Source organism: Papio anubis, chromosome 2 (assembly GCF_008728515.1).
Source record: "Papio anubis isolate 15944 chromosome 2, Panubis1.0, whole genome shotgun sequence".
NCBI classification, from domain to species: Eukaryota; Metazoa; Chordata; class Mammalia; order Primates; family Cercopithecidae; genus Papio; species Papio anubis.
In genome coordinates, this window is record NC_044977.1 from 18,080,565 (window position 1) to 18,105,673 (window position 25,109).

Below are 25,109 nucleotides of genomic sequence, written 5' to 3' on the forward strand. Positions count from 1 at the left end.
CTTAAACAGTCATTATAGGACCTAAAACCAAATTTTATGTGCAATAAATACAACAGAAATTTGGGGTAACAGCAAGATCTCTGGATTGTGTAATTATTTGAACAGTTGTATGTTACATTTTCCTTGTCACTTACAACAAGGGATGCTATTCCTGAATAAAATATCTACCATCAATAATTCCAAAACAATTATGTCTAGCAGTGGTTTTACCAGGGGATAGAAGCCAGTGACTAGAAATAACATCTAGGGACAAGCATCCCTATTCAATTACCTTTGCTTTCTCTGGGGTATCTGGTCCTAAGTGTGTGCCGGTATAAGAAACGCACTCTGTGGGGATGCTCTCTTTAAACATTTCTTAGCAATTTAACATTTTCCTGTGTCACCAGCAGATTTCAAATTGCCGGAGAGTGGAAAATGGAAATTCACAGTATGACTTTTACTTCTCACTCAGTAAGCAAAATTAACACTGTTATGCTTCTCTCCCAGAAAAGTTGCAAAGGAGGACAAAAGCCACATGAGAGACAGTTTTCCCAAGACGTCTACTAGCTGGCAGCCTCACTGCTTTGTGACTTAATGTGATATCCAACCCTGCATCTTTCGTTGAGTCTCAACCTGGAGGGTGTATGCAGATCTCTCAGCACATAAAATATGTGCTTCCTTTGCAGGGTTTTGTAGGTGGAAGTCATACAGCAACAGCTCGTGGAGGAATTTAGTAGAAGTTAAATAGTGCTCTTCTAAGAATATTCGGAATAGACATGGGGACTTCGCACAATTTACGAATATCTCTTGAAGGGTTCACTTTGGTAAAACAACCAAATCAACGACATACAGCAGACCCCCAAACACTCCAACAATGCTACCTTGAGAGGTGTTAGGAAGAGACCCCAAATATTCACCTTTCCATGGTACCTGAAGGAGCATTAGGCTCAAAGCACAGGATCATTTCTGGGGAGCAATGGCCCGCAAGTCACATCTTCTCATTCTAGCTCCAGCATCACTGACCAAGACACAGGTCAAAATCCAGCCTGGACACATTGATCATGGTACCCACCCACAACCCTAGGCAGGCAACTTCTGTAACTTAGGAAGCTCTTCTCCAGCCCCAGCTGAATGGAGAAGAAATGAATAGGAACCAGGGGCAGCCGGCCAGTTCTTCACTCTTGGGACTGGGAAACAGAGAATGAGTCAGGTCCTTAGCAGAAGCAAAAGCTAATAGGATCAATGAGATAGAGGGAGGTCAGAGCACCAACTGGTGATGGCTTAATGTTATGAGTAAACAGAAGCTACAGAAGGAATAGAAGGGAGAAAACACCAGTCGCTAGAAAACCAGTTGGTAGCAGCAAGAGAAATGGAAAAGAGAATTACAGAAAGGGAGTAGCTAAGAAACATTAATGATGGGACACCAGCAGATGCACGATGTTTAAAGGGCCAAACTATGCGGTCCAGAACTGCTCTGAATCCAGAATGGACTTCTGATTCCAGCCTCTCCGTGGCCTGGCCCTTCTATAGTTTCTAGGACTCACTCCCTCAAGTGACTCTGTGCTTCTTGGGCTGGCTTTGGTGACTTTCTGTCCCTTAAGATGCAAGGAACCCACGTAGCCAGTGATGAGGGCATTTTTCAAAATGGAAGCCTAATACAAGCTTGGGCTTTCTACTTGTGGGAAAGGTAGCACTAAACTAGGGCCAGACCTCAGCTAGTTCCTCCAGTAAGTCTTTTAAATGTTGAGGTAAAATTCACACTGAAAAGTCTGATGAAGAAGCAGAGGTATGCTTACTAACTTGTTTTGCAAGTTCTGGCCTTGAAGGTAGGAGGGGACTTGCCATTCCTTGGACCTAGAATGTCCGCTCCTACTCTGATCTGCTGACCCACCCCTACTTACTCATCCTTAAAGACTCACTCAGCACTGGTGTTATTTCTGAAGCCTTCTCTAACGCCCCTACTTAGCTAAATGCATTCCTCTAAGCTCCAAGAGTCTCCTCCGCAAACCTACAATAGAATTTATCACACCATCTCTTCTACAACCACTTCCAAAGTATAAGCTCTCTCAAAGTCCCTTCAATACAATCTTTGAATTCCCAGCAACAAACACAATGTCTAGTACGTATCTGCTTAACACATTAACTCATGACTAGTATTTTTTTTTTTTTTCCTGAGACAGAGACTTGCTCTGTCACCCAGGCTGGAGTGCAGTGGCGAGATTTGGTTCACTGCAACCTCCACCTCCTGTGTTCAAGTGATTCTCCTGCCTCAACCTCCAGAGTAGCTGGGATTACAGGTGCACACCACCACACCTGGCTAATATTTGTATTTTTTTTTTTTTTTTAGTAGAGACGGGGTTTCACCATGTTGGCCAGGCTGGTCTCAAACTTCTGACCTCAAGCGATCCACCCCCCTTGGCCTCCCAAAGTGCTGGGATTACAGGAGTGAGCCACCATGCCTGGCCATGATTGGTATTTTAAATATGATTTGGGCCAGCAAGGTTGCTGCTTTTTGGATATAACTCACATAGCACTGCCACCCAGTGAGGAGGTACTAGCTGAAATGAAACAGGATTTTAATTGGAACTGCTGTCAGCACATGCACTTTAGTTCCTGCTGTTCCAGACTGCCTGTCCGACTTTAACTTCATGGACTGTAAAAAGAGAACCCCTCAAAAGAGATCAAGAGATTTCAATGGGTCCAGAGTTTCTGTTGGAATAAAAATGTTTTAGAAACGAACAGTGGTGATGGTTGCACAAGAGTGTGACTGTAATTAATGTCAAACTATATATGCTTTAAAATGGTTCAAAATGATATATTTTATGTTCCATATATTTTATATTAAAAATAAAAAGAGAGAGTATGAGCCCAGCCTGGCATCGCTAACACACTGATGTACTCACAGCTCGTCTCTTTCTCTCCAAACTATAGGACTCTCTATTTGGGAAACGCCCCATGTCCTACATAGAGTCAGGTTCATGATGTCCCCAGGGGCAAGTCCAGAGGGGCCAGTCACATACATGGGACATCAAAGGAATGTAGAAGTCAGCAAAGGACACAGAAACCCTGGGGTCTGCATAGGAGGTAGGGGCCAACTCCCTCATGTCCCTCCCGAACATGGCTGCTGTGGCCAGGACTCGGCGCCGTCCTAGCGTGCGCAGCCGGGAGGCCGTGTTTACTTGTTCTGGTAGGTGCTGATGGTCACGTGAGTCGAGTGGGCCAGCCCCGCAGGAGTATCCGCTTGATGAATGGTTCCTCTGGGAAAGTACAACAAATCACCCGGCTAAAGGAAGGAATAGGAAAGGGGAGAGAAGTTAATAACTATTCCTTCTCAGTCCTCCTTTATTTCAGGGAGATAAATATGGGCTTTGAGTCTCAGTTCGCCATTCGAGAAACCGCGACCTCAAGACGCAGTCGATACGCTGGGCTCAGGTCACGTGCAGCTAGTCTAGCTTCTCTGTGTCCGTGGGCCTGTCACTGTTAACCACAATCCACGAGGGGCTCTCAGTGCCTGAGGAACTCTCTTTTCATTCTCAAGCTGAGACTAGACTCACCTGAGACTACCCTGTCCTGATATAGGGATGAAAGATAGTAACACCCTGTGCCTGGGAAGCCTGCTTCCTCCCTCTTGCATGCTTCAGTGGTTAACAGGAGGAGCTTTAATTTAGAGGAGCTTTAATTTAATTTAATTTAATTTAGAGTCACATAGCCCCTTACTGGCTGATGATCTGGCAATTACCTGCCCAAAGTCTCAGTTTCTTTATCTGTAAAATGGAGGTTCATAGCCCCAAAACTTACAGGATTATTCTGAGGGTTAGAGGTGCTGCTTCCAAGCTCTTAGGGCCATGATGGGCATGTGATTGGATGACATGATCTTATCTGCCAGTTTCCCACTTCCTGATAATTTTTGAGTACTCCCAGGCGCAGGGTCTGTATCTTACCCTCTTGTCTTTCTCAGAGCCTACCCTAGCAAAGCACCTAGCACTCAACACAGGCTCAACGAATGTTGGGATGAATTGAAAAACTATACAATCCTTATTTGAACTGAAAAATCCGATGTAATCAAAGATTCATCATTTTCCTAGGCAGCTGAGCCTCCCCTACCCTATTCCAAGTGAGTGGACCAAAACCTTCTCCCCACATTACTCCTGCCCTGAGCTACCTCCTTCCTAATCCCACTCAGGCCAAAACATTCCATACAGCAGCTACCTACAGAGAAAAGAGGGAATCTGGAGGGCAGCTCATCTTCTCTCTGCAACTACAAGAGTCAGTCTAGTGCAATGGTTAAGACCATGAGCCCTGGAGAAAGAGCTCAAGAAATACGAGCTTTAAGCAACAGGAATATATCATGATGTATATTCATAAGAGCTATCTTGGTTGCAAATTTTCCCTGAATGACAACAAACTGACAGTACTTCAAGTAAATGCTTTACTGATAATTATAACTATCGTTCACTGAGTGTCTCTGTGCCAGCCTGAGTGAGACTCTTATGTATACAGTCACACGTCACTTAACAATGGGGTTATGTTCTGAGAAAAGTGGTTTGTCACTGTGCAAACATCAAAGTGTACTTACAGATCGAGGTAGTATAGGGTACTACCAAGATTACATGGTGCAGCCTACTGCTCCTAGGCTCCAAACCTATACAGCACGTGACTGTACTGAATACTGTAGAAAACTGTAACACAATGATGTTTGTGTACTTAAACATATCTAAATGTGGACAAGTAAAAATACAGTATAAACAATAAAACATGGTACATCTACATACTCTGGGCGAGCCCGTCAGTGATGGTAAGTGAATGGGAGAACCCAGGACCCCACTGTACACTTTTATACGACTAGCAAAGAAGTAGGGTTGTTTACAGCAGCATCACCACAAACACGTGAGTAATGCTTCACACTACAACATTTTACAACGGCTACAATAACACTAGGTGATAGGATTTTTCAGCTTCATTATAACCTCATGGGACAACTGTCACATATGTCTGTTGTTGACTAAAACGTCAAGTGGCACATGACTGTATATTTCATTGATTTCATACACATTTGCCCCACCCTCCTGGCTGGAAAAGGCAAGTAAACATCCTCCCCCCAGTCTCCTGAAGGAATGCAGTACAGCAACCCCAGAGAAACCCCTTTTGGGCTCCTGACCTCCAGAAGCATAAGATAATGAATTTATTTGTTTTAAACCACTGATTTAGTGGAAATTTGACAAGAAGCAACAGGAAAACAAGACAGACATACAGATATTGCCTCTAAAGATTTTTCTTTTTTTTTTTTTGAGACAGAGTTTCGCTCTTGTTGCCCAGGCTGGAGTGCCATGGCACAATCTCGGTCACTGCAACTTCCGCCTCCTGGGTTCAAGTGATTCTCCTGCCTCAGCCTCCTGAGTAGTTGGGATTACAGGCATGAGCCACCACACCCAGCTAATTTTGTATTTTCAGTAGAGACGTGGTTTCTCCATGTTGGCAGGCTGGTCTCGATCTCCTGACCTCAGGTGATGCACCCGCCTCGGCCTCCCAAAGTGCTGGGATTACAGGCGTGAGCCACCGCACCCCACCTAAAGATTTTTATTGTAAAGGAGGCAGCAAAATAAAATTTTTCAATCCTCATAGCCTACAAGGTAAATATCATGATCTCCATTTTAATAAAGAGGAAACTGAGATTTGGATAAATAACTTGACCAAGGACATACAGCTAATAAGTGACAGCAGCTGAATTCAAACTCAGATCTGTCAGATCCCTGAGCCAGAGTCGTATTTCCATCACAGGGGTGCTCTCATCCTGGGAGTCTGGGTCTGCAGATGAACCGCACGGGCTGCCACTGGTGTAGGGGCAAGAAGCAGATAAGGACTCCAAGACCCCCACTGTCACCCTCCCATGCCCATCCCCCAACCACAACCACTCAGCCTATTTCATCTTTGGGCACTGACACAAGGTTTCGCCTGAAAAGGCCCACTGGTTAAAAGCTCAAATGTGGGCGGGATGCGGTGGCTGGGCGTGGTGGCTCACGCCTGTAATGCCAGCACTTTGGGAGGCTGAGGCAGGTGGATCACCAGGTCAGGAGTTTGAGACCATCCTGGCCAACATGGTGAAACCCTGTCTCTACTAAAGATACAAAAAATTAGCCGGGCGTGGTGGCGGGCACCTGTAATCCCAGCTAGTCGGGAGGCTGAGGCAGGAGAATCGCTTGAACCCGGGAGGCGGAGGTTGCAGTGAGCCAAAATTGCACTATTGCCCTCCAGCCTGGGTGACAGGGCGAGACTCTGTCTAAAAAATAAAAGAAAATAAAAATAAAAAAAAAACCTCACATGCACATACACATACACAGTTGAACAACACTGCACAACATCGTCTTTCTCCGTCCAGGAGACTCAGGGCATCTCTTAATGGACTCTGTTCACTGCGTGTTTAATGGGCATGGCAACAATACAAAGAATCCACACCCTTTACACTTAAAGGCCACTATGAAGCCTGACCTTCTCGGGCAGAGCAAGTAGCCAGGTCATTAGCCTGAGTAACTCAGCCCTGACCTCCAGACTATTGATGGCTTAGTCTTTAAAGATAACCAACCACGGATCTATGTAAACATGGTGCAACAAAAGCAGAAGCTGGCAAACTCTGTGAAGAGCCAAATGGAAAGACAGTACATGTTTTTGGTTTGTGGGCCATGTGATCTCTGTGACAACTAGTCCGCTCTGCTGGTGCTGAGTGAACACAGTACATTAAGGAATGGGTGTGGCTGTGTTCCAATAAACTCTTCACAAAAACGGGCAGTAGGCCAGATTTTCTGGCCCATGGGCTACAGTTTGATGACCACTGACTGAAAGCATTAAAAACCCAGTAAGGTTACCTTTACTGTTGTTTATTTATTGAAGTATCCTATAATATAGGCACCCATCCTAAAAAGCAAGATTGTTTCCCTTCGTTACTGGGAGGTAGGAAAGGATCTTGAAATCAAGAAACACACAAGGCACTGAGTAAGAAACAGACTAATTATAACTTCGAGACACAAGAAAAACAATAAGTATATGCAAATGTGTCAGGTTGGCAGAATCTTTGGAATGGTTTAAAATGACTATTGTTTTAATGCTAAAGGAAATTAAGTTACATGTTTTAAGAAAGAGTATAAAGTTGAATCATGGAACTACTATCCCCGTAACATTCTTTTCCTCAACAACCTCTCCTGCTAGGGACTGGCTACGTTCCCTTCGATGTTAACTGCTCAAAGACAGATTTTCTCAGCAGTAAGATGCCAAGGAACCTGCACATGATCAAGCCACCCGAATCCCCGGAGAAAGAATCCTCAAGAGCTTTCCTGATTACTACTGTTCTGGTAACTGTATGCAGGGGCTACAGAGATAGTGTGCCATAAAACCAGGATGAAAATGAGTCACACCGGAATTTTAGCAACAAAAAAAAACTAAGGGATCCCTGGCTATCCTCTGCCTAAGCAACTTCCAGCCCTGTGCTGACCACTGTCGTAGATGTGGAGAAGCTGACCAAGGCCAGAGCTTCCCTTTTTCCTTTAGAGCAGTAAATGGTTCACTGAATTCTCTTTCTTCCTGTTGAACTTGAACTGCACATGAAGACAGGTTATTTGGGAAATGAACTTAATACGTCCTTAACTCACGTCTCCAAGCGCAAACCACCAAGACTCCTTCAGAAATTGCATGTGCTGGCTGACGGCAATGAGAGCCACCCTGCCCTGAGACCCAGGGCTCCATTCCCATGAGGACCAGCACACGAACTCTAAACCTTGAGCCTGAACTTGTCTTAGCAACAGAGAAAACCACAATGGCTCCAACAATGAGGTGCCCACAATGGTCATCACATACCTTCAGCATGAACTCATGCACCGGCCTGCCGATCCTTTCCTCGGCCTCCACGCTGTATTCTCGTGCCAGGGGCACAGTGGGGTGGTAGAGGCGCCAGTGTTTCTCTCCCTCCAGCTGCAGGATGAAAACCTAGAGACCCACAAGGCCCAGGAGCATCAGAGAGCTTCCTGACAAGTCACACACAAAGTGCTTCCGGAATATCAGCCCTCTAAGGGTTTAGAGGAATATATAGGTGAACCTTGAACAACATAGGTTTTTTTGTTTGTTTGTTTTGTTTTTTTCTGTTAGAGACAGTCTCACTCTGCTGGCCAGGCTGGAGTGCAGTGTCACAATTTGGGGTGTTGCTTTGTTGCCCAGGCTGGTCTTGAACTCCTGGCTTTAAACAATCCTCCCGCCTTGGCCTCCCAAAGTGATTACAGGCGTGAGCCACTGCACCTGGCCTGACGGCATGGGGATGAACCGTGCAGGTGTGCTTACATGCTGATTTTTTTCAATAAATACATTGGAAAATTTGGGGGAGATTTGCAACAACTTGAAAAACATGAAAAATATCAAAAGAATTAAGGATGTCATAAATGCATGCAATATAAAAATGTATATAGATATTAGTCTATCATCTACTACCATAACATATTCACAAATCTATTACGAAAGGTTAAAATTTATCAAAACTTACCCATACAAATACTTCCAGACCATACATGTCACCATTTGCAGTCAAGAAACGTAAACGAACTTAAAGATGCAATATGGAATAGCTGAATAAAATTAACTTTAGTACATATTGTACTACTGTAATAATTTTGTACTACCTCCTGTTGCTATTGCCATGAGCTCAAGTGTGATGCTAATTATCTCCACATGAACCGTTCTTCTCTCCAGTGAATTGTGTATCACAGTAAAACGTGATCTCTCAACAGTTCTTGTGTATTTTTCATCATGTTGAGTGCAACACCTTAAGCCTTGAATAATACCATGGGACCCATATGAAGTGCCACTACGGCTATTCCAAGTACTCCCGAGAAGCAGAAAAAAGTTGTAACATTACAAGAAAAAGTTGAATTGCTTCATGCATACTGTAGACTAAGGCCTGCAGCTGTGGCTGCCCACCGTTTCAGATGGACAATTTAGCTTGTAAACAAATGATGTAAACTCACAGTACTGATACAGTACTAGAAATATATTTTCTCTTTCTTCCAATTTTCTTAATAACTTTTCTCCAGATTACTTTATTGAAGAATAAAGTATACAACACATATAACATACAAAGTTAAGTGTTAACCAATTTATGCTATCAGTAAGATATCTAGGCAACGGTAGGCTACTAGTAGTTAAATTTTGGGGGAGTCAAAAGTTGCAAGCGGATTTCGGACTGCACCAGGTGTTGGCGGCACTAACCCCCACTCTGCTCAAGGGTCAACGGTACAAGTTTCCCACAAAAAATAAAAATGAAAGATGAGAAATGCATGTCATTCCACAGCTAAACGGAAGTTGCCACTACTGGGTTTTATTTTTAAAAACAGGGAATCATGAATCCTGACACTTGATATTCATTCTTTTCACTTTCTTAGAGCCTCGCTGAGTTCTTTATATTCCACTATCTCATTCCTTTAAATCTTCTATCAGTCAGCTGAAAGCCCATAATCTCTGATGGAAAAGCCAAGCTTCAGATATTACTGAAGGTCTAAATCCTGAATGTTGAAAGGGCCTGGGCAGACAGGAAAACTTAGCATTTTTTATTCTTTAATCAGTCAAAGATATTTTAATATTCTATTAAAAACATTAAAAATAACATTTTGGGAAAATGTATTGATGTCAAATTGCTACCACAGGAGAAAAAGGGGACTTTTTACTAATAACTCTGTGTTTACACCTTATATGAGGACAAAAATAAAACTATGGAATACATAAGCCAAAGAGTTAAATTTGTTTGGCAGCCACGTCAGAGTGAAATCAACACTTGTCAAGATGCCAATACTTAAGTGAAACCATGACCCTCATTCAAGCTGCCCCAAGATTTTCACAAATGGAAAATATATACATATTTTTGGCAGCTACTGAAAAAGAACAAAATGAAAGCAGATGAAGGATTGTGACCTCACCTTATTAAAGACCATACTTTGTGAAATTAAAGGAAAAGCCAAGCACACCTTTCTGTAGATAAATCCAATAAATATTTGTTTCAAAGGAATGTGTGGCTCTTCAAATTAGTAAGGTTGGAAACAATCTCTTCCTTTGAGACAGAATGGGAAACCAGTTTAGTGGGATTTACTTTGGCCCAACATTTTGATGAAATCAATATCTCCAGACACTGCACAGAAAGAGTGAATACAGACCTAAGAGCCTTAGAGAATAATGTGAACTCACCCTGACAACTCTACTAAACCAGGCTCTCAACAACTCGTTCTTCCCAGCATGGACCAATTTTCTCCCTCTCTTACCTCGACATCATCATAATGGGGCGGTAAGCCCTGAGATCCTGCGGGAGTTATGTACACATTCGAGCCAACCAAGGAGCCAAAGTAACATTCCAGCTTCTCCTGGATCCTCCAAAGCTCATCCTTTACAAAAAAGGAAAAAAAAGGGTCGGGGGGGGGGAGTGAAAAATGTATTAGAAATAAGAGTAAGAGCATGCTCTTGTTCACTTAGGAAGTCTTTACTGTGCAACTATTATATACCAGACACTGGGAATTATGCAATGATACAGCCAATACCCATGGCCTCAAAAATCTTCCATTCCAGTGCAGAAACACCATGCAACAGATGTGAACAGACAAAGGGGAGACTGACAAGGTGGGCAACTGGGAGTCCGGAAGCCTTTTAGGCAAGGAAGGACACAATCCAGTTTACATTTTTGAAAGCTCACCCTGGTTATTGTGTGAAGAATGCACTGTAGAAAAGAGTGGAAGTCAGAGAGACTAGTGAGGAAGCTTCTCAGGCAGCAGCTCAAGCGAGAAGTGACTGGGGTGGTAAGAAAGGCATGGAGGGAAATAGAAGAGTGGGATGCACTCTAGAAGCAAGACAGACAGGACTTGCTGACAGACTCAATGTAATGGAGAGGAGTTAAAAAAAATACTCCTGGGTTTTTGACGTGGGCAATCACTTCCCCTTTCCATGTAATGAGATGCAAAAAAACTTACAAAAAACAAGTTTTCAGGACAAAAAAAAAAAGAGTTTTATATTAGGAATGTTAAGTTTGGGATGCTAAGACCCCCCACATGGAGATGCTTTTAAGTCGGTCTGAAGTTCTGGCAGAAACGAAGGACTGTAGATTTACACTTGGGAATTGCCTACACAAACTGGATATTTAAAGCAATGGGAACAGAAATGATCACATAGGAAGAAGGTACAGACAGAGAAGGAATAACAGGCTGGGTAATGTTCCCTCTCTCTACTATCAACTCTTTAGAGCAGACATCAGACTGAGGGGCCTAGCGATGGGCCATATATTCCCATGAGAGAGAAAGAAGTCTGATTTTACCAAGGCTGACGAGAAGAGAGGAGGGGGCAATTAGGCCATGTAGATATTAGCACTTCCTATGTGCCAGGCACTGTCTCCAAGTGTTTTACACATATTAATTAAGCAACCCTCACAAATAACCCTGCCTCATAAAGACAGTACTATCATTACTTTCAGTTTAGAGAGGGTACTATCATTATCTTCAGTTTACAGACAAGGAAACTGAGGCATGAGAACATGCAACTAGTAAACGATGGAGCCAGGATTCAAATTCAGGCAGCATGGCTCCAGAGTCCATACCCTTCAGATAATTTAAGAAAAGACAAATCACACAGGACACTAAAGAGACTAAAGTTTTAAACATACGAATGTATGGTGCCTGGCACACAGACTGCATGACAATATATTTGAATATTTGCTGAGCAAATCGATGACCACAGCTTGGGAGTCCCTTCTACCACAGGAGTGAAAAAGAATCCACTGTATTAAAAACATCAACTGGGAAGAACTGGGTCAGTACGAAAAAAGACTTTTAAGACACAGTCTGCTCTGTCACCCAGGCTGAAGTGCAGTGGTGTGATCACAATTACAGTTCACTGCAGCCTCGACATCCCAGACTTAAATGATCCTCACATCTCAGCCTCCCAAGTAGCTGGGACTGCAGGTGCATGCCACCTTGCCTGGCTAATTTTTTTCTTTTTTTTTTTTCTTTTTGTAGAGATGATGGTCTCACTTTGCTGCCCAGACTGGTGTCAAACTCTTGGATTCAAGTTATCCTCCTACTCTGGCCTTCCAAAGTGCTAGGATTACAGGTATGAGCCATGGACTTAGCCAAGGACATCTTTATACAGACCACTGGGCCTCTCTATTTATAGATCTCAGAGTTTCTACTTAACACAGAAAAAATAATGTAATATCATCTGAATAGCTCCAAAGAGTTAACAGAGCTCCAAAAGGGCCTAATTTATTTCAGGGAAAGGCCAACAGGACCTGGTTCTGCAATTATTTTTATATAGTAACTGGAACCACTAGAAAACCAGGGCTTCTCTCTCTCTTTCCCTCTCTGACGGTATGAGAGGTCTTTCAGAACTGTGTAGGTGATTGTATGGTTCCCGACCCAACTCTCAGGGTCTGTAACTAATGCATATGTCTCTTTTCTTCTTAAAGGTTACTGAAAATGCATCAATGGCACAATTTTTCTATTTCACCAGGACCTTTAGCCCCTGAATCTGCCAACCGTGGCCTACTAGAAGAGATCTGGAGCCAAACCACCTCGGTTCAAGTTATAATTACAAGCAAGGTGACTTCAGTTGTTTATCTTTAAGATAACGATATTACCAGTCCCACTCAAACACTGTGGCGAACAGCATAAAACAACTTATCACAAATCCTATTTAAATTGCAAAGCAGTATACAAGCGATATTGCTTTACTAACATTGACTCAAGCACAAACAAGGCTCCTGAAACCTGTCTTCTCCTTTACCACAGGACTCGATATCCGGCGAGTCCAAGGAGGAACTAGAACAATGAAACGGAGAAGCCGGAAGTCTCTCTCTTGGCTGGCTGTGACCTCCTCTCTCCACTGACCTACCCCTCAGAATCCAAACTCAAGGCCATGGCTAAAATAGAAGTCCGCGTATATGCCTAAAGAAAGGCAAAAGCAAACATACAAAAAGCCCCACTAAATTTCAATTTACATCTTTCAAAGTATGGTAGGAAAATGCCTTGGCCGGGCGCGGTGGCTCAAGCCTGTAATCCCAGCACTTTGGGAGGCCGAGGCGGGTGGATCACAAGGTCAGGAGATCGAGACTATCCTGGCTAACATGGTGAAACCCCGTCTCTACTAAAAATACAAAAAACTAGCCGGGCGCGGTAGCGGGTGCCTGTAGTCCCAGCTACTTGGGAGGCTGAGGCGGGAGAATGGCGTGAACCCGGGGGGCGGAGCTTGCAGTGAGCCGAGATCGCGCCACTGCTCTCCAGGGGGAGAAAAAGAGAGACCCGGTCAAAAAAAAAAAAAAAAAAAGAAAATGCCTTAAATTTGAAGTCAGAAACCCTTATCAGCTTGGAATAGCTATGGAAAGCTCACATCTGTGAACTCGTTTTTTCACACAGAAAATGGAGTCCACAGCCAGGTGCAGGAGCTCATGACTATAATCCCAGCATTTTGGGAGGCCAAGGCAGGTGGATCACAAGGTCAGCAGTTCGAGGCCAGCCTGGCCAACATGCTGAAACCCCATCTCTACTAAAAAAAAAAAAAACAAAACCAGCCAGGTGTGGTGGCATGCACCTGTAATCCCAGCCACTCAGAAGGCTGAGGCAGGAGAATTGCTTGAACCCAGGAGGTGGAGATTGCAGTGAGCCGAGATTGCGCCACTGCACTCCAGCCTGGGTGACAGGGCAAGACTCTGTCTCAAAAAAAAAAAAAAAAAAGAGAAAGAAAAAAAGAGGAACAAAAGCTGCCCTATTTCAAATGCCTGTTAGAAAGTTCAAAAGTTTAAATATATGAAATTACTTGGTAAACTCTAGTCTGCTAAGCAAAATGCAAATAATTGTGATAATTCCTCTCACCAGGACTTTTAATATATGGATTACCAAAAGCAAGTGCAAACAACTTATTATGGCTCCCTGGTTGCCCCCTTACTCGTTTTTAAAGTAACTATACTAATAAGCTGTGCACAGTCTGAGACCCAATAAACAAAGGGTGGCATGTTCACTCAACCTGGCCAGGGATAAACTGCTTCTAGACTTCCTCTATTCTGATGTTAATAAGCCCATTACTAAAGAAACACACACAATGCCAAACCACCTCATAATATACTACTTAGAATCCAGACTCTAGTGGAAGAGAGTGAGCTCCTATGGCTTACAGGTCTCTCCAGTATGGGTGGTAGAAAGAGATTGAAAAAAAAAAAAAAAAGGCCCAGCACAGTAGCTCATGCCTGTAATCCCAGCACTTTGGGAGGCTGAGGTGGGTGGATCACCTGAGGGCAGAAGTTCAAGACCAGCCTGGCCAACATGGTGAAACCCTGTCTCTACTAAAAACACAAAAATTAGCCAGGCATGGTGGTGTGTGCCTGCAATCCCAGCTACTAGGTGGGCTGAGGCAGAATGATCACTTGAACCTGGGAGGCGGAGCTTGCAGTGAGCTGAGATCATGCCACTGCACTCCAGCCTGGGCAACAGAGCGAGACTCAGCCTGGAAAAAAAAAAAAAAAAAAAAAAAGGCACATCCTAGTCTGGCCTGAGGGCTGAATTTGGGCTGAGAAAGGTCATCCTTCCTGCTTTAAGAAACTCAGCCAGAGCCTAGTCAACAAGGCAAAAGAAACAGGTTGTTGGACACTGGAATCCCAGACGAGAAATGTGCAGGGCTTTAGTGGATGAGCAAAGTCCTGCGGGGAGATGATTCTAAAGTAGAGAAATGACAGCCACAGTGGATACCACACATACGCCAAACATCACCTCTCTGCTGGTCTATGACCAAAGTACACGCAATCAAATTCACTGAATTCATTTATGTTTATACAGTTTTCAGGTTTCTAAACACCACTCTTACAAGTGCTACTTCTAGTCAAGGACTAGCTCAGCAAGAAGCATTTTATTGATGGTGTCCATATTTTCTGAATTCAAATCATAAGTTGGTCTGACAAATGATTTGTACATTCTTTTTGAGTGCCTAGGCCACAAGGTTAGCATTTCAGGGACATTTCAACTTCGTATGATTGCTTGAGATGGAATAGCTGGAATCAGGACTTGTCTTGAATCTAAGAGTACTCATACTTCATACAGAGTATGAATAGGTTCAAGATCTTTTAGACAAGAAAGAAAGAGAGGGGTATTCACCAGATGAAGGCCAGTGGGATGTAACAAGCCACCTCAAGTTAAATCACTGGAAACACTATTGGTAACTGACAACAGAGCCTCAGAAACCATCAATAAAGCCAGAATTCATTCCTCTCAATATGGAACCTCACAAACCCCGCTCTTTCTCCTCCCATGTTGCCATTTTGACTTAACGGAGGGTCACAGAAGGGGGTTTCTGAATGGGGATAAAAGTTTATCTAAAATCCAGACCAGCCCCTCACCTGTTCTGGGCCATCTGTCATGAGATGAGATACAGATCTCAAACCTTGAGGAAAACAAATTAGCTCATACTAAATCTGCATTTTATAAATGTAGAAACCGAGCATAGAGGAGGCAAATTATTTCCCAAACGTCAATCCCTGATATAGAAAAAAAGTTAAAAATTTGCCAGTCCTCTGCATTTGCAAAGCAAAGATTTCCTCCATCTATGAAGCCTTACCAGGAGCAGTTCCAGGACCCTGTACCTCAATGTCACCCATTCGGGTGTCATTAAGGGTGAAGTCTCTTTATCGAACTTGCATCTAGCATGTGATCTGGTCATAGCTCTGCAGCCTCTATTTAGATGCAGGCGGTAAAGGGAGGCAACTTCGGGAAAAAATGATCACCTTGATGCTATCATGCCTTAAATTACGGTGATGTGACAAACCAAATAGAAATGTCTATCATATAGAAAAACATAAACTGGCTCACAGAACATACTCCTGCAGTTGTACTGCCACTTTAATGACTTTATAAACTTGCAGTATAGTTTTTGCAGCTCGATGATACCCAACAATGTCTACCCTGAGTTGCTGGAGTTTCTAACAGTTTAGCCAAAACATAACACATAATCTTAAACCTAGTTAGAATGCATTTAGACCAAAGAGGTGCTACCCCTTCTCAAACTGGCAGGAAGCTAACCATCATCAAACTATGTATTCACCCTTGAGCTGGTATGTGGCCAAATGTTAGTACTTTAAAATGTATGAGGATTCTGCAATGGGGAAACTGGTTACCTTAAATCTCTGAGGTTGGTGAAACTGAATCGTTGCCCTTTTCTGATCAAAATCTTTTCTCAGCTGAAGAAAGTGTGCTTTGCCATCTTTATTTAAAACCTTCTTCTTCCCATTGACACACCGGCAGACATTCACGTCTCTTCCATAGTACATTCCCCGGCTGCACAGACTCTTCAGATCTGTTAGCTTGAACAGGGACCCATAGTATGTGGCCAGTGCGGGGTCATCTCTCCGAATGAGAAGGGGCTTCTGCTCCCAGAATTCCTTGAAAAAAGTCTCTGTCTTGATGGGCGAGATTAAACTTTCAAAGAGACTACTGGGACTGTCAAAGTTTAAAGCTGAAGGCCCCCCAGTTGCTTCTACCTTCATCTGCTTACAGGGAACCGGCCCCTCTTCCTTCCCACTCCCTGCAGGCTTTGCTTTCTTTGGCATCGTTCTGTCTTCAAGACAAAGCAATAAAGAAATGCAAACCTACCAAAAGAACAAAACACATATGGTTAGGTGCCAGGATTGGTGTTAGTGGATCGCACACACGCAACTGAATGACCATTACACCTTCATGAGAACTCTCATAGGTCAAAGCTACTTCCCCCAGGAGAGGAGACAGCCTTAAGCCAATGTCGTTTCTTCTAAGATATGATTCAGCCTCAACCACCACTCAGATGACATATTCATCTAAAGAAGAACGTGTTTTTCTTTTACACAAGCACTATGTCATGGTATTATTTATTAGGCAGTATAATTATCCCAAATAAACCTATTCAACTGTCTCAGCAGTTCCTACTCATAGGTTCAGCCTGTGGTCATTGACACAGCAAAGTCAAATATCTTGGATTTGGCTCCCATCAGCATCAGGGCCCACATCTAATTAGATGTACTCTGAGTTACAAACATTCGACTAGAGAACAATTAACAGCCGCCCACTTCCAGGTGCTCCTCACCGCAGCACCACCCCAACTGTTGCGCAGGTCAATCAATGCACCCTGGACCCACAGTGTCTCCTGGTGGCGGGAGCAGGCCACTGCCTTCTCCTGTCTCCACTAACCACCTGAACCTCCTCACTTCCAACTCTGAGCTTATTCCTGAAAACTGCCACTTTTATCAAAAACTCCCCTTCGTTTAAAGAAACAAATAAAGCCCCTAAAGGCTGAAAAGTGAAGGTTAAAAGTAGTTACATCTAAATTCTTGAAAAAACTATAACTTTTTAACTGAAGATATTAAATAATACCAATATCACTGACCCCTAACACAGCACTTCTCCAACTTTAATGTGCACACAGATCACCTGAGCATCTCAATAAAATGCAGGAGATGATTCACTAGCTCCAAGGTGGAGTCTGAGAGTCTACATTTCCAACAGGCTCCCAGGTGATGCTTCTGCTGCTGACACTGCTGAGTAGCAGAAGCCACTCAGCCAAGCCTTGCAAAGCTCCTTCAGAACTGCCTCCAAACCACAACTATTGATACTTAAAGGCTAGGTCTCCCTCATCTGTTTCCAAGAACTGTAATTCAAATTATTTAAATTTCCTGAGACTGCAAAATTCTATCTTAAAGTCCTTTCCCCCTGGGAAGAGACTCCATTGCTTTCAGCAGATTCTTAAAGGAGTCCCTATCTCCCGACAAGGTTAAGAACCACTGTGCTTATAAAAACCAAAATTTCTCAAAGACTTGTTATTTATAAATGGTATAGTTTCCTACTTTGGTGAGTTATCAGAATTGCAAGAATACTGTTCTCTGCCCTTTTGTCATTAGAACTAAGCAGTATTTCAGCTACACTGTAGACTAAGTGGAATTAATGTTTTGGCTTGGGAAGTAAGCATCCTGGAACAATGTGTTGCATACTGTGTGATGTGTTGCGACTTAAGAACCTTTAGAATGAAATCCAGATGTAAACTGAACAGATTAAGAAAGGAAATGTCAAAATATAAAACCCTCTAAACAGCTCAGTTCCTTCAAAAGGCCAAGTGCTTTTGATAAGGAAACGCAGGACATGGTGGAAAACGAATACAAATGGATACTAAAATCCTACAGGAGAAGGGTAAAGCTTTAAGCTTAGGAAAAAAAAAAATAAACTTTCGTGTTTAGGATATGTGGTCAGTAAGACACATTTTCTGAAAATGTTTCCTTTAAGTGAAACAGACCAGCTTGAATTCTCAAGGAAAGAACTAAGGCTTCGGGAAGGCACAGCATAGCTAGTACATGGAACTCTCAAGTGATGGAGAAATACAAAGAGATACAAAAATGGATTCGGCAAGGGGTACTGCTTATGCAGAAGAGGTTCCATAACAGGCCTGACTGCTATCCTTTGAAACTGCAGCTTGTGGCCGACGTCTGAGAACTTAAGATTTTGGAAGAGTTTCCACCACCATTAACTGATAGGAGTGGTTCACCATGCCTAAAACGTACAATCATTACGGTTTATACCAACACCTGCTTTCCTCTAGGAGTCTGGAAATGTTGGTATGTGCCAGGCAGGGGTGGCCTAAGTGACCAGCCCCCAGTAAAAGCCCTGGGCACTGCGTCTCTAACAAGCTTCCCTGGTTGGCAACATTTCACAAGTGTTGACACAACTAGCTGCTGCAGCAACTGAGCGCAGCCGGTGTGGCCGCTCGAAGACCCTTGGAGTCTTGCACTTGGTCTCCCCAGAACTTCACCCCATGTGCCTCTTCCCTTTGCTGACTGTGCTTGGCATCCTTTCCCTGTAATAAATCAGCCAAGTCCTCCTAGCAAATTGCTGAACTAAGGATGGTCTTGGGGACCACACACATTGCTCACGTTTAATTTTTAAAAACCTAGATGGGTTTATTAGGTTTGTATTACTAAAGGCACCCTATACAGTAATTTTATATTCAGCCACACATCTCTTATCGCTCACAATTGTTCCGTTTAAAATTTAAGGGGAGAGAGCAGCAGGAAGATGCAAACGAAAAGCTTGTTTTCTTTAAGCATAATATATGAATACAGTATAAGCACATTCACCAGAAAGTGTGGCTAAACAAAGAATGCAAAACACTTATGCCAAAAAAAATCACTTAAAAGAATCTTTCCCATCTACAATCACTAACAAAATATACCCCAATACTGTGTAACAAATGCTCTCCTTAGAATATAAATTTCACTACCCATACTGCAAAAAGTTACATCATTTGTTTCTCTATGTTCATATTGAAATGATTTAAGGCTCAGTTAATTGGAGCCTAAGCTTAGAGGTTTCTGAGCAAATAAACTATTTCTCTGATTCTCACACTACTCATACTGTAAGACAACCGTTCCTCTTAACAGCTTTCTAGAGCAGAGGGAAGAATAGATGAAGCATCCTACCACATTAAACATATGAAAGTCTTAAGCTACATATCACAATTTCAGGAACAGCAAAAAGTAAAACACATTATCTTAGAATCCAATACTATAGTAATTAAAGAAGACAATGCTTTGTCTAGAATAGTACAGCCAACACAATCTTGCCCATAAGCCTCAGAGACCACCCCAATAGGAGTAAATATTTCTATAAAATCACAGAAGTTTTTGAAAAGCAATTGTTTTCCATTTCAGTTGACTATAAGCATTAAATGTAAAAAGACTAAAAGATTTACGGTTCATACTTTGGTGACTACCCCACAGATAAACCCTGTAAGAAAATCAATGTTGACAACCATACTACAGGTAACAGATAGAGAGTCACTATATTTTAAAGGTACCCTAAACTCCTTTTCCATAATATTTGAGGACATGAAGACGTGAGGAAGCTCTTGAAGGAAAGGATTTGTATATCCCCAGAAACAAGCAAGGTGTGGTACATAGGAGGTCCTCAAGAAATGTTTGCTGAATTTTTCACGTTTTCATCTTTTGTCTGTATACAATTTTGGAGACAAATCACAAAGGCCTTACACAAAACAGTTACGGAAAAAACAGACGGTTTGTGCAGAGGGGATTATTTTTCTGATGGCAGCTGTCACTTCAGGATTCAACAGTATCGTAAAAGCTAAAAGGCACTTTAGACATCAGTAGTTACTACTAAAGCGGGGGAGGGAAGTATGAGTTTCCACATCCCCTGGGCACTGTTTTACCGAATATAGTTCAGAGTTACCAGCAAGGTTGTTAGCATGCAAATTTCTGGGTCCCTTATCAAGCCCACTGGATTGCCACTTCTGACGGCTGCGGCCGAGAAATGTGCATCAACGTAATACGCTCTCTAGATGAATTTTCGGTCCACTAATGGAGGACAACAGTCAAACGCAGCTCAGTTAAACACACACGGCTGTCAGAAATTATATATTGTTTGTAACAAGGTTGCCCAGACCTAAAACATTTCTTTTTGGCTCAGAGACATGTTAATCAATCCAGAGGGAAAACTGGTTCTCCTATTGACCTAAAGGGGTGATCAGTAGCTATTTTTTAGTTTCATTTTAGAGAGGAAACGGACTATACCTCAATGTATTTTGGTGACTTTGATGTTACAAAGCTTGATGTCCTGGAGGCAAAAACCAGCACCAGCAGAAGCTGGGTCAATCAGGTTCCTCCGCTCAAAGATGAGCCTAGTGATATGAAACCCGAGACACCAGATTTACAGCTAACGAGTGGTAAAATCAGATCCTCTTCCTCCCAGTCTATCCTTCCTGAAAACAGTGAATAACCTGGTCTCAGTAACCTGTTGGACAACCCAGCTGTCGGCCAATCGCTGTGGAATTATTTGCTGGTAAATGAATTGGAAGCCTATGATGTAACGCAGCTGCCCTTCTCCCCACACACCTGAACTTCAGGTTTCCCAGCTGTAGAGCGTGTCTCTTAGGCCCGACCTGACGCCTGGCGGCGCAGCCCACGTGGAGGCCGCGCTCGCACAGGCAGTTCTGCCAGCAGCGGGCGGAAGCCGGCACCACCCTCCTTGCCAAACCTCCAAACTTTCTGCGCGCTCGTAACCCGGGTCGCGACCATTAGCAGGGCACTTGTGCGACTCTCTGTGCCCAAGGCTTCCGCGACCATACCCCTAGATCCGGGCTGCACCCACCCCGCCCTGGTCTCCGGGGAGGTGGGGCGCCTGAGCGCGCGTCCCAGGTCCGGCAACCATAAAGCCTGCCACCGAGGCTTCCCGCCGACCGGCAGGTCTCCCACACCCGCACCCGGGCCCAGGTGCCTAAAGCAGCAGCGCGCGCCCCGCGGGATCCGGCACGACCAGGCGTGCCCCGGCGCTGGGCTGCCAGCGAGAGCGCCCCACTCACCCGGCACGGCCTGTTGCGCGCGGCCGCGAGCCCACTGCGCGACGGCGCGGCGGCTGGAGGCGGGGCGGCGTGGGCACGCTCCGGGCGGTGCTCCAGCCCCCGCCCCGCCACGCCGGCCAGCCAGTGGTGGGAGCCCCGGGGCCTGGCTACCCCGCGGTGTTCCGTGTTCACGCCCGGGCGTTTCTTTAGTCCATAAGGAGGGAGATAAATGATAAATGGACTTTTTTTTTCTCTCTCTTTTTTTTTTTTTTTTTTTTTGGTATGTGAGACAAGGTCTCACTCTCCCCAGGCTAGAGTGCAGTAGTGCGCTCTTGACTCACTGCAACCTCCACCTCCCGGGCTCAGGCGATCCTCCTGCCTCGGCCTCCCAAAGTGCTGCATTATAGGTGTGAGCCACCCACCCGACTCTCTTTTTTTTTCTTTTAACTTGGGGCGGGAGGAGGGGTTTGGGGGAGCGTTTTGCTGCAACCCCGCTCCTTTTATGACTAGAGAAACAGGCCTGAAGAGGGAATACCAGCTGTGCAAGTTTAGGGAGTTGGTGGTCCGGATTCTCCCATGGCTTTCTCATGGGCTACACAATGCTGATTTGTACAAGCCGAGTGTCGTTTATATCATCTCGCTCCGGGAGAGAGAATCAATCCTGGTTTTAAAAGAGTGGAAATTCGTTGCGACGATGGCTATAGAAACAAAGAAGAATTGCAGTTATTTGAGTCCTTTCGGCCTAACACTCCCTGCTTTGGAACATTTGGGTCCGGTCGGGAGGCACAAATGAGTGGGCAGGGAAATGAGTGGCGGGCCTGTGCCTTTCTTTGCTCTGTAGACAGCCAGAGGACCCAGAGGAAGTCGATATTTCATTCTGTCAAGGTAACTGAGACCAGTGGCTGCTTCTAATGGTCAAATGGCACATGAGCAGATGGGAACAAAGTACACCCTTGTCTAACATTTGTCTAAAACTAACAATAATAGCAAGTCTTGAATTGAGTTCTTCCTGGCTGTAAGGCACCACGCTGGGTGTTTCAAATACTCCTCACTTCATCCTCACCACAACCTTGCAATTACCTCCATTTTACAGTTGAGGAAACTGAGTCAGGAGAGGTTAACTAACTTGCACAAGGTCACACAGCTAGGAAGATGCAGAAACAAGATTACAGCCAAATCAGTCAGTCAACTGCTGGTCTTTTTCACGTTTTACTAACACTTGTGTAACTAGTAAGCTTCCTGGCAGGTTCCAGTTGGAAAAACTCAAGGGTAACATCAAATTTAGCCCTTACAGGAAAAAAAAAAAAAATAGCCAACAACAAAAATCACTAGTTGATATGATATTGGTAATGTACTTTGCTCTTTATTTTGACTGCAGAGTATCTACTCAAGATAATATAGAATAATATTGCTGTTCCTGGGATTCAGATAAAGGTAAATTCTCATACGTCCACCAGTCGGAAAAACAGTACTGTTGTAGAAAAAAGTTACAACGTCAACATAAAATACCATTTTCTCAGCATATAAAATGGCCCTAGGATGTCTAACAGAACAAAAGTACATATTGAAGTCAACTCTGCGGGGGGAAATCATACATATTGTGTAGGAGTTCCTCTAAGGCAAAATTAGTCTATCAGTAAGTTCTCTCTGTTTTTTTTTTCATTATAATTCCGATTTCTTAGCATAGTAAGCAAAAGTCATGATAGTTCCATCTTCAGACCTAAACAGTGCCTATTATGCCTGTGAAGAAAAGGAGGAGGGGCCGGGTGTGGTGGCTCACGCCTGTAATCCCAGCACTTTGGGAGGCTAGGTGGGTGGATCACCTGAGGTCAGGAGTTCAAGACCACCCTGGCCAACATGGTGAAAAACCTGTCTCTAACATAAATACAAAAAAATTATCCATATGCAGGAAAGCCTGCCTGTAATCCCAGCTACTCAGGAGGCTGAGGCAGGAGAAATTGCTTGAACCAGGAGGTGGGGTTGCAGGAGCTGAGATTGCGCCACTGCACTCCAGCCTGGGCAACAAGAGTAAAACTCTGTTTCGGAAAAGAAAAAGAGAAAGAAACTTAGTTTGTGCTTGGGCGACAAGAGCAAAATTCTGTCAGAAGGAAGGAAGGAAGGGAGGGAGGAAGAGGGGGGAGGAGGAAGAGGAGGTGAGGAAGTAAGGGTGGGGTGGGATGGGAGTGGAGAATGGTCTGCAACCTTGCCTGGGAGGCTTCTAGAATATGTGGCCTTCCTAAATGTATTGTTTCTGGGTTTGTTTGTTTGTTTGTTTGTTTGTTTTGGAAAAGTTCTTCCGGAGAACAAGATGCAGACTGCTATCCAGTTCCCACCAGAGGTTCATTTAAGTCAGTTATTTTGTTTCTGTAATTAATTTTCTTATGAAAACAATGCTGTAGATGGCAGCTCTCAAGATCTGCCGGGAAAAGACTTTAGAAGCCTCCAGATTTCTGAATCAATGGACTAGCACTCCTCCTCTGGATCTGGGGAACAAGATGCCAAGGAGACAGGAGAAAGGAGAGAATTCCCTTCATGTCTTGGTCATAAATCCAGAAACAGACTTGTCCATGAGCCTTATAAAATAAGTTACATTTCGGAAGAGGTGCTTGATGCTCACACCCTCTGGGTTGCTTTGTTAAAAGACTCTTTTAGAGCCAAGTTTGTCTTCCGCTTCTGTGGTCTCTTAGGCTCTTCTTCCTGTAGAGCTTTTGGTTTTTAGCCACCTCACTGTGGCTCTGCACCTGTCCAGCCTGGGCATCAGGCTGCCAAAGTTCCTCCCTGTCCTACTCCCACCTCCAGTCACAATGATGCTGGGTGCAAAAAAAAATCTAAAAATGGTAGTGTGTAAATGTACTTTTTATGGTTATTAGATCTAACTCTGGAGGGGCCAGGTATATGAATTTGGAAAACTCTTTTTGCTAACATTCACTCTCCTCATTTATAAAGTAAGATTGCACCAGATGTACTGTGATATCCCTACTGGCACTCAACTTCCATAAGCTTACGGGTCCGTGCTCAAATTTTCAAAAGGCATTAGAAGAAAAATCAGTCTGATTGGAATTACCTTCAGTCTATAAACACTGAAGAACTTATAAAATGATTAATATTTGTATGTTTGTTTAAAGCTTTATTTTATAATGCTACTGTGTCGTAAAGCTCCAGGCAACACACATTGCTTTAAACTATGTGAGTACTGCCCCCTATGTGTTTGTATTCACTTTGGTCCAGAAAATATCTAAACCACGTCTTTCTTGTATATGACTTTAATATTTATACCACTATATTGGCCTAGCTTTTGAATATAAGGAAACAGACACATCAAAATTAAATAACTTGCTCAAAATTACATTTGATAATCCATGTTTTTCATTTGGGCTGCTATAAGAAAATACCCAAGACTGGGTGGCTTATAAGCAATAAAAATGGACTTCTCACAGTTTTGGAGGCTTGTTCTCTAGTTCATAGAGGACCCCTTCTAGCTGCATCCTCACATGGTGGAAGTGGCAAGGCACTTCTGTGGGTCCTCTTTATAATCCCATTTATAAGGCTTTACCCTCGTGACCTAATCTCCTCCCAAAGGACCCACCTTCTGATCACATTGGTGATTCTGTTTCAGTGTATGAATCCAGGGTGGGGACAAATATTCAGACCATAGCACCCATACTGCCTATCGAGTAATATTCTTTGAACTTCTGTTTATGTTTCTCCAAAAGTGGTTAATTTCACCTAACTCAGAAAGATGCTGTGAGCTTCGGGTGAGATGGAGTAAGTAA

At 43.6% G+C, this 25,109-nt stretch overlaps 1 protein-coding gene across 6 annotated transcripts in view; it reads right to left on the reverse strand.

The window, feature by feature from the left end:
* RIOX2 (ribosomal oxygenase 2) overlaps nucleotides 1–21,453 on the reverse strand; it is a 30,701-nt gene extending 9,248 nt beyond the window's left edge. For 2 of the 6 annotated variants that reach the window (XM_009198742.3, XM_003893831.4), the window contains exons 1-5: nucleotides 20,891–21,429; nucleotides 16,142–16,612; nucleotides 10,266–10,385; nucleotides 7,825–7,953; nucleotides 3,159–3,262 (exon numbers count right to left, since the gene is read on the reverse strand). In XM_009198742.3, coding sequence (XP_009197006.1) covers nucleotides 3,159–3,262; nucleotides 7,825–7,953; nucleotides 10,266–10,385; nucleotides 16,142–16,573 — 785 coding nt within the window. In that variant the 5' untranslated portion in view covers nucleotides 16,574–16,612; nucleotides 20,891–21,429. Of the gene's footprint in view, nucleotides 1–3,158; nucleotides 3,263–7,824; nucleotides 7,954–10,265; nucleotides 10,386–16,141; nucleotides 16,613–20,569; nucleotides 20,850–20,890 lie in introns of those variants that run through there. The other 4 variants (XM_009198735.3, XM_003893830.4, XM_009198731.2 and 1 more) reach the window with 4 other exon arrangements.
* Between the last annotated feature and the right edge of the window lie 3,656 nt (nucleotides 21,454–25,109).